The sequence below is a fragment of the Astatotilapia calliptera genome, chromosome 2 (assembly GCF_900246225.1).
Source record: "Astatotilapia calliptera chromosome 2, fAstCal1.2, whole genome shotgun sequence".
Classification (NCBI taxonomy): domain Eukaryota; kingdom Metazoa; phylum Chordata; class Actinopteri; order Cichliformes; family Cichlidae; genus Astatotilapia; species Astatotilapia calliptera.
Window position 1 is genome coordinate 24,159,794 of NC_039303.1, and position 9,180 is coordinate 24,168,973.

The window sequence follows — 9,180 nt, forward strand, 5'->3', positions numbered from 1 at the left end:
TTTTCTGTAATTACAACTGGAAAGCTTTTATTTATCAAAAGCAAAATCATTTCTCTGGTGGGCAAAGACAAACCTCCATATCAATATGATATAAATCATCAGTCTGTGATCCATCTGAATCTCTAGAATTTGTCAGTACTAGTTAGCGCAGAATGCTCCAAAAAACCCTGCATTGTTGCCCGGGATCAATGTAAGAGTGAAAATCAGAGCGGCTGGGGGTTAACCAGGATGACATTCTCGCCACGGATGAACAGCTGGTTGATGTGGCGCGTATGGACCTTGCCGTACGTCTTGGTTTCTTTCTTCTGGCGAGCCTGTGGACTTTGGACCACGAGCAGTGTTTTGTTTGCATCCTTTTCGGTTTCAGCAGCTCCTGACAGATCTGAGTCTGCTGTCCTGCTGTCTCCTCTCACACCAACGGCAGGAGAAGAAGAACGACTTTCTGGAGTCTCTTTGGGAGAATCTGCAGGCTGCTTCTTCACCGACTCAGCACATTCAGAGGTTTCCTGGAGACTTAGCTTCTCAAAAAGCTGCAGATACAAAGATTTGATCATTCTTAAGATTTTCATCCAACTGAACCACATAAAAGCGCTCCGTGTGCTCTATATGTATATGTAAAAAGACCTTTACAATTTAAGCCAGCAATACTACTGTCAGCTTGCTTGCAAGCATTTAATCAGCAAAGCACAGATAGCTGTTATTATGAAGTAGTCATTAGAAACTAAATGTTTCTAGCTTTCCTTAGAAAATCGAAGGACAAAATTTTACTCATGTGTGTGTGTGTGTGTATATATATATATATATATAGAATGAAAACTCATCCATTACCCGTGTAGTGGTGAGGGCTTTCTCATGATAGAAAGCCTCTCCAAACAGAGGCTCTCTGTACGTTTCATCCACATCCACCATCGCCTGACAGCGAGAGATAACCAACGATTAAGATACGAAATTTGCGTAGTTCAAGAATGCCACATGAGATCACTGACCATGTTCCAGAACTTGTCGAAGGCCACGACAAAGCCGGAGCACACTCCCCTCAGACCTTTGAAAGTCCTGACGTGAACTTTGACTCTTATCCTCTCCTCCACGCAGCGGTACAGCTCCCCCAGAGGACTGCCTTTACACACTGAAAACACAAGACAAGCAGGTCGCACAGCTGCTTCTGCCTATTATGATAAATGATACAGGGAATTCAGCTAAAACTGATGCTTCTTTAAAGTAACAAGTAATGCTAAAATTATGAATAAAATATTTTAAAAATGAAAATATGTGTGTGTGTAATGTTGTAATGTGGTTTTCATTTTATTGGGGGCAAAGGGGTTATACGTAAACCACAACTAGGAACCTGCCAACCAAGCCATTCTGCGTCTTTTATTACTCCAGTAGTCCTATTTTACTGGGACATTTTATTTTATTTGTCGGTTTATTTGGGGTAGTCTGTCAGTTCTTAGTGTATTCTAATAAATACAAATATCGTATTCTAGTCCCTCCTAAAGTTTAAAGCGGCTCAGTGAAACTGCCCAGGCGGGACTAGGTCTCCAACACATTACATGATGAGTGTTGAACCTACGGGGCATTCTCGTCAGGACATTTTTCACAGGTTTCTGCCTCCTCTTCCTCCGCGTCGTGCCGCTGCTGCTTTCTCCCTCCTCTGACTCAGATACCGGGTTGTTCACCATGAGTTTCTTCAGCCTCTCGATGCGCTCCAGGTCAACCACGCCTTTCATCGCCTTACGCTGCCTTTTCTCCACGTTCTCCGGTTTAGCTCTCCCGCGGCCGCCCTTCAGAAAGCTCTCGTACTCGGCCACGTTGTTGAAGCACTTGATGTTTGGGATGGGAAGCTGCACTGTCGGTGAGTACAAGGCCAAGAGTGGATCAAATTTATCCGAGCAGACGTCCAGTTTATCTGCGCCATCGTCCTCGGCTTTACTGCCAGCCTCCGGCGCCGAGGCCGGGCTGGAGCAGGGTGCTGACAACGTCTCCTTACTGTCTGAATTTACACTTCTTTTTTCCCTCTCCTCCATGTTCAAAACAACCGAGGAATTCTGGGTATTTTGTCGTGTTTATCAACTGGACTACAAGTCCCATAGCCTCCTAGATGTACAGTATCTAGTTTAGTTTCTATTTAGGCACAAGATGGCGCTAGAAAGCAAATTACTTTCGTAAAATCTTTAAAACTTAAAAAAAAATTCCGCAAAGCATCCAAAAAAATTGAAAATTGAAGCATTATTTTTAAGGTGGCTGAAGAAACGGGAAATTATTTGCGTTTTATTTTAAGTCTACCGTAGCTCCGAAAATTTGTGTTCCGGGTGATTGTAGTTCCTCTACGACACAATTTCTGGGCGGACCGTATACAAACCAACGTGTTTGAATGTGCGGAAGAGAATTATTCTTATTATTTAGATATATTTAGTTTATATATTCTCTAAATAGAGAACTGACATACGTATAACACAGATCATTTTAATAATAACACTTTCCATCATTTGAAGTTATTGAATTTAGTTTTTTATATCATAGTAGTTGTCCGTTTTGACTGAATATTTTCCCACTGTTGACATATAATTTTCGCTCCTTGTGCTTTCTCTTCAGGATCATCCCAATGCTAATTAGTACAGCGAGCAGATTTGGTGTTTCGTGCTGTTCTCTTACACCTTCGGTCCGTCTTTTCTCCAGATCCAGTAACATGGCCAAAAGTAAGTTTGAGTATGTGCGCAACTTCGAAACAGATGACACCTGTCTGCGGAACTGCTACATTGTCGTGAGACTGGATGGTCGCAATTTTCACAAGTGAGTATTCTTCATTTGCGCTAAAACACCAGGAGCTATTTGAATCCAAATTGTTGTTTTGGCGTCTTAATGCATTATGTGTTTCAGGTTTGCAGAGCAGCACAAGTTTGCAAAGCCCAATGACGACAGGGCCTTGGGGCTGATGACAAGGAGTGCACGCTCTGTCATGGAAGAACTGGAGGATATTGTTGTTGCCTATGGCCAAAGTGATGAGTTCAGCTTTGTTTTCAACCGGTCTTCTACCTGGTTCAAAAGAAGAGCCAGGTGCTGATGTTTTACATAATGTTGAATAACATCATTTTCACACAGACATCTTCTAGCATTTTATCTGACTTCATTTTGTCCCCTCTTTTCCTTACAGTAAGCTCATGACCCACGTGGCCTCCCAGTTCTCCTCCTCGTACGTGTTTTACTGGAAGGAGTTTTTTGAGAATCAGCCCCTCCTGTACCCTCCGGGATTTGACGGACGGGTGGTCCTATATCCTAGCAATCGTAACCTTAGAGACTACCTTAGCTGGAGGCAGGCAGACTGTAAGTGCAAATGATGCTCTGAATGGTAAATCACACATTTGGCGTGGTGGAAATATGTCACATTGTGTCTCTGTTTCTTTAAGGTCACATAAATAATTTGTACAACACAGTGTTTTGGATGTTAGTGCAAAGAAAAGGACTCAGCACAACACAGGCAGAGGATCGCTTAAAGGTGAAACACAATTGATTAATGTATTTTTGAGTGTAAATTGGCAGCTGCAAGTGCTTATTAACAGATATAAGTATTTGAAAAAGGTATCATCAAAAAATCATATTAAGGTAATGCCCACATATTTAAGGTTGTAAGCATCGATATGTTAAAGACTGTCGCTTATAGTCAAGGTCATCCACACAGTATTCAAAGTGTACCATGTCCCAAATGACACACTGGCTTCTACCTACCAATAGATTCCAGCAGCATGTTTTGTAGATCCATATCAGCTGATCATGTGTCAGAAAAAAACAACAGTGAATGCTCACATCTCTCAAAATGTGCTATATAAAGGATAATTGATTGCCATACTTGGTGATTTTTTTCTTTCTGGCTACAGATACGTTATGGTAGGTATAAAGCTTTTCAACTACGAGTATCTGGTCTCCTAAACAGCATCAGGAACAAGCTAGTGGCAGTGATGGCTGGTGCTGATATAGTTATGTATTATCTATTACTTGTAAATTAAAAGGTTAATTTAGGGTATTGAATATTGTGAATTAGCCACAGTAAGCAAATCTGCCCTTTTAACATTTCCTAGAAGGAAGGTGAGGTCCCAAAACTATTAGGAAAGGGATTATTTCCATTATTTCCCCACACGCTATAGAAAACTGCCAACCAGAAACAAATAACTCACCAGACCACCAAAAAGCGAGGAAACAGGCGATGAGCCCCCAGTTGGCACAATATGAAAAAGGCATCCCCTTCCCCTGAGTCCCAAGTAGCCATAAGAACAACTTCTTAGTTATGTATTAGTGTTATATTTATTGAACAACAGATTTCCCAAAAATCAGAGTATAAAATGAGTGAGCCAAGACCACAATAACAAACAAGTAGAGCTATCCATCAACACAAACTTACATGACCTGGCAAAAAGTAATAAACCCAAATATATAAGTTTACCTACCCGGACTGTGAAAATGAATAAATTGGTTGATTCGTTAGCTAAGAATGTCTTAATTGTAAAAATTCATCTATCAGTATAATTTCAGTTTAAAAACAAAACAAACATCTTCTCCATTTAATAATATCACTTATATACTTACACAACACTTGGCTTTAGGGGCTGATAAGTTTCAAGGTACTATTTCTGATATTTCATCCGAGTAAACAAAGAGGTTATTTAAAAGATGTAAGCTTTCAGCTACGTCATTGTGAACAATTTATTACTGTGCATTAAAATAGTGTGTACAGGAACAGGTCTGTCACTAGCTATGACAGCTGCTACAGACTGACGCAGCTGTCCTCTGGAAATCACCTCATTCTTGTGGGGGCTGTCTGGAACCAGCTGATGGGTTTTGGGTGGATGTTTAGGCAGCATGAGTTATTTATTTATACCTTATCCAACATTCATGGTTCATAATTCCTACGTAATAATAACAACAACAAATAATAACAAAAAAATGACAGAGTGGTTTACTATTTATTTCTTGTTGATTTTCTTCTAGTTTTAATTCCAAAGTAAAAGAAACAGCCACTATATATAACCAGCGGTTTGGTGGGCGGTGGTGTTCCTGTCATGCTTTTGTTGTAGCTGTTTATAAAACTGTACTATCTAAAGACCATGTGAGGGATTGTGTAGCTACACACCTAAGTTTGGATGTCTCACAGTATTTCTGCCTTTTTCAGGGAACATTGGCTGGAGATAAAAATGAGATCCTCTTCACAGAATTTGGTATCAACTACAACAATGAATCTGCCGTCCACAAGAAAGGTACCACCCTCATCTGGGAAAAGGTGAGGTGCTCAAGAAGGGTTTTAAATCTATTCCCCTATTCCGTGGGCTATCTACTAAACTCAAAGGATAGAAACAAAGTATAGATCCTATCACGCAATTATCAGTCCGATACCGATACAGGCATTTGTGTCAATACTATTGATATTTTGATCAGTCCACCCACCTCCATTCATCAGGTTAGGTATGCCTCTCAGTGAAGTGCAGGGACACGCTGATCCAATCAGTGCGGTACATGTGCAGCCCTGGACATCCATGGCACGAAATCTATTATTGCTTAATCTAATGTGCATGAACGCCACTTGTCCCTGTAAGAAATTGGACTCAGTCTGCATGGGGGTTCAGTACCTAGTTAATATGTCAGAGTTTTTTGTTGGAATTAACCAGACGAATTGCTCCACCTGCGGCAATGCACCAAATTCTGTGTCAAAAAGTTAGGGCAAAACCTTTTAACAGTTTGAGGTGACGTCAGAACCTGTACATAGAAGTTTGTTGTTGTCCAGAAATTGAATCCAAGGTTTAAAAAAATGCCTAAAAACCTGAATTCTTTTAAATAGCCAGCAGGATCAACTCTTGTGCTTGCATAAATCAATTCCCTTGTTATGAGGTTTCTCATTCACATCACGTAGACATTGCTTAAGATTTGTCTGCCATATTGGACCAGTAGGGAAACATGTGTATTCTTCTACTGGTTGGCAGTGGAGTACCTGGAGGTTGCTGGATCTTCCTTGGTGAAATATTTGCAAAGAAGATGCTGCACCCAAAAGCTCATAGTGATTGCTTTGGTTGCTAGCAGGTTTCCAAGGTTGCCTGCGGTTCTTCCTGTTTGTCCACAAGCTTTTGCTAACTACTAGCGTAACAGTAATAACTTGAGAAAGTGTGACGCAAATTGGATAGGGGGAAGATTAGCCTTCAAAGTAAAAGTCGCACCTTTTGAAACTTTGAAAGTCCTACCTTAACATAACACATTGTTTTATTTATTTTTTTAAGTTATTCCCAAATTTCCTGTGAAATAGATGTTAAAGCAGGGTATGCATTTTAGAATGGCTGCCTTATGGTTGATAGATTGCTATTGTATGGTGCAACATCAGTTTTCTTCTCCGTCACATCCACCCCTCGCTAGTTAGATCAGGATTTATAACACCAGTCAAAATGCCTCTCTCTCAAACTCAAAACAGTAGTCCACAAACCAGTGGGCCATGGGTGTGACCATATTTATATAGTCTGTGGTTGTTTTTGCATGTTTAAGCACACTAACGGCTCGCTTTTTCAAATGGTGTCTGTTTTTCTTCTTGTTAGAAGCAGTGAAGTCTGAGATTGAAACATTAAAATCACCACACTGCCTTTTTTCCCCTTTATTGGTATTTCTGTTGTTGTACATGAAAGAGAAATGTCAGCAGCTGCATACACTTTTTTTTATTGCACATGACCTCACATTGTGGATGGAGTGTAAGAGAAAAGAGTTCTGCCACTAACATAGCAAGAAGCCATTTTTAGAAATGTCCTTTTCATGTAATAGTAGCATTTCCTTTAATAGGACATTTATTTATGCAGTTAGATGCTCCTTGGTTGTGAAAGGGAAATTTAAACTCACACAAAAACAAAGAAAAGGAAAGAAGAGATTTTCATAGGATCAAATGTATAAATAAATAACAAAGTATAAATCACTGTAATGTGTAGTGTGTCAGGCTGCAACTTGCTGTGGCACTGGATGTAGACCTGACACTAACTGCAGGAAACGCTGGTTTCATAGAAATTTAAGTTAGGTTGCATCACACTGCACCAGCTCCTCTGAGGGTTTTTTTTTTAAATGCACTCAAAACCAAATCCCACAAAATAATTTTACAGGGTTTAGGTACCGGACTGATTGATTATGTACTGCTTATCTATTCTCCAAATGTTGAACTACTTATATTAATCAATTTTCTCATTTGTCTTATCTAGCGAGATGAGACTGTCATTAAACGCACAAAGCTGCCAAATGGGGAGGAAAAGGACATGCCCGTCACACGTAGCAGGAGGAGGGTAGAGGCCTACCATTGTGACCTTATAGGAGAGCAGTTCTGGGAGGAGCACCCAGACATCCTGGAGGATGACAACTGCTAACCGAACCTTTCCTGTTGAAGGAGAACAACTCTGAACGCATCTGACCTCGGAGGTGGTCGGAAGCGGACCCTTTTAAGCAGCCACTCCAGAGCTACAGCTTTATATTGACTTTGTGTCAAATGACATGTTACCCATGAAGATCCAATGTATTCTTACTTTCATATATAAAAATGTTCCTAATATGTTGGAACTTCCCTTCTTTGACTGCATAATGATGTCTGTCATGTTTAAAGAAAAGCAGATGTGAGTGTTTTAATAGTGTGATATCTATTTACTCCTGCATGTGGCTCTCCTAAGGTTGCCTTTCCTAAAATATGCCCTCATCTGATACCATGAATGACATTTAGAATACTACCAACACTTGATCTTTCAGTACGTTTGACATATTTTCTCTTGGCCTCCTGCTCTTATTACTCAGGGGTATTCAGCATGTGTCAAATCTATTTTACCTTAAAATTCTAATCCTTGAGTTTTAATACTACTTCTGCAAAGCATTCCCTTGCAGTGTCCAGTAAGAAAAGAAATAAGCAGAGTAAAGCAGAAATCAATACCTTGACAGGAACTCACGGCCTTGTCTTGAAGCCAGCTTACCATTTAGAGACGTGAATGGGCTGCACTGTCATCGGAGCTAAGAATACCTCACACACCCTGCATACACTTTATCCTTGACATGTGCGCTGTGGGGTAGTTATCATCACACTTATAAATGACCGGCTCAGTATGAATGGCTGCTGGAAGCCTAAACTAGTAGGAGCCTACTGTATGTTGTTACTTTAGGTGGACTCGGTTGCAGTTGATATTTTTGGTTCTGTGACCTTGTTAAAAGCATTTAGCTGTACTGTATTTTATGTAATTAGAATTTAACTTTCTAAGCACAGATGTGGAGCAAATTCTAATACGGAGGCCTTTTTGTTTCAAATATACAGCGGTCATTATCTAGAATGACTTCATGAACAATTATATACAGATACAGTTATATAGTAATTAAAATATCAGCATATACTATATTATACTGTATGTTACTTTAATAACATATATAATCTGCCTGCCTGAGTCATTGGCAAACAGTCCGCCCAGTGGTTCAGCGTGTGGCCTAGAAAGTTCAGATAGCAGAACATGTTAGAACAAGTGGTGCAGTTATTTAAAGACAGCATATGCAATGCCAAACATTTACTCGCAGGTCTACTAAGTTAGACAATAAATTCAGGAGTGACCTAAATTGTAAGCTTGTGTTTATTTGGTTTTTTTTTTGGTTAGTCCTTCAGTTCTGATAAGGTTACTAAGCTACTGGTAAAATGGCCAGATGGTGTGTGATAACGCCAACTAAATTTAAAACACAGTCATTAGGTCATTTAAAAAGGAAAACACACACAGCCACTGGACCCATGTGGGTATTTTATGGCATTTTTCAAAAGGTCTAGTAGCTCATTGTCCAGACTATCCTTTAATTATAACACTGAAAGCTTTTTTTTTAATTAACTGAAAAACAAAAGAAATTTCTGTATTGCATAGTGAAAAAAATCTAACTTTTGTCATTTAATGGTTTATTTATTACCTAATTACTTTGGTGTAGTATGAATGGTAATCAGAGAGGTCTTCATTAGTAGGAAAAGCTGTAAAACTTATGAAAATACAGTTAAAAGTTCAAAATTTATACCCTCCTTTACATTTTCCAAAGCAGTCCAGAGATTCTGGTCCCCGGGCCTTACATTTGACAGCCCTGTTGTAGACAGTAGCTTTTAATCTTTAGCAGCTGTCAAAAAGCTTTACATTTGAAACTAACATGACTCTGCAGATGTCCTAGTGA

General features: G+C 39.7%; 2 protein-coding genes across 4 annotated transcripts; one reads left to right on the top strand and one right to left on the bottom strand.

Moving 5' to 3' along the window:
• On the bottom strand, positions 1-2,065 carry lsm11 (LSM11, U7 small nuclear RNA associated). Its single transcript, XM_026189182.1, has 4 exons — positions 1,571-2,065; positions 987-1,126; positions 829-912; positions 1-530 (listed from the first exon to the last, which is right to left on the bottom strand). The coding sequence occupies exons 1-4, from the start codon at positions 2,022-2,024 to the stop codon at positions 204-206; spliced, it is 1,005 nt and encodes a 334-aa protein (XP_026044967.1). The 5' UTR covers positions 2,025-2,065; the 3' UTR covers positions 1-203.
• thg1l (tRNA-histidine guanylyltransferase 1-like) lies at positions 1,795-7,745 on the top strand. 3 transcript variants are annotated; one of them, XM_026189202.1, is made up of 7 exons: positions 1,795-1,852; positions 2,677-2,790; positions 2,878-3,054; positions 3,152-3,321; positions 3,405-3,493; positions 5,162-5,269; positions 7,212-7,745. In XM_026189202.1, the coding sequence occupies exons 2-7, from the start codon at positions 2,687-2,689 to the stop codon at positions 7,371-7,373; spliced, it is 810 nt and encodes a 269-aa protein (XP_026044987.1). In that variant the 5' UTR covers positions 1,795-1,852; positions 2,677-2,686; the 3' UTR covers positions 7,374-7,745. The 3 variants fall into 3 exon arrangements, with proteins under 3 accessions (XP_026044987.1, XP_026044980.1, XP_026044993.1); XM_026189195.1 differs by lacking the exon at positions 1,795-1,852 and adding an exon at positions 2,288-2,373 and having other exon boundaries at positions 2,593-2,790; XM_026189208.1 differs by lacking the exon at positions 1,795-1,852 and adding an exon at positions 2,301-2,373.
• The last annotated feature ends 1,435 nt before the right edge of the window (positions 7,746-9,180 follow it).

Bases quoted from the DNA above. Each gene is read 5' to 3' on its own strand.
- lsm11 (XM_026189182.1), bottom strand. From the start codon at position 2,024: ATGGAGGAGAGGGAAAAAAGAAGTGTAAATTCAGACAGTAAGGAGACG. The intron at 1,127-1,570 runs GTAGGTTCAACA...TTGTGTTTTCAG, and splicing joins TGTCCTGACGAGAATGCCCC to TGTGTAAAGGCAGTCCTCTG. The intron at 531-828 runs GTAATGGATGAG...TTGTATCTGCAG, and splicing joins AAGCCCTCACCACTACACGG to CTTTTTGAGAAGCTAAGTCT.
- thg1l (XM_026189195.1), top strand. The intron at 2,791-2,877 runs GTGAGTATTCTT...TATGTGTTTCAG, and splicing joins GATGGTCGCAATTTTCACAA to GTTTGCAGAGCAGCACAAGT. The intron at 3,494-5,161 runs GTGAAACACAAT...TGCCTTTTTCAG, and splicing joins AGGCAGAGGATCGCTTAAAG to GGAACATTGGCTGGAGATAA.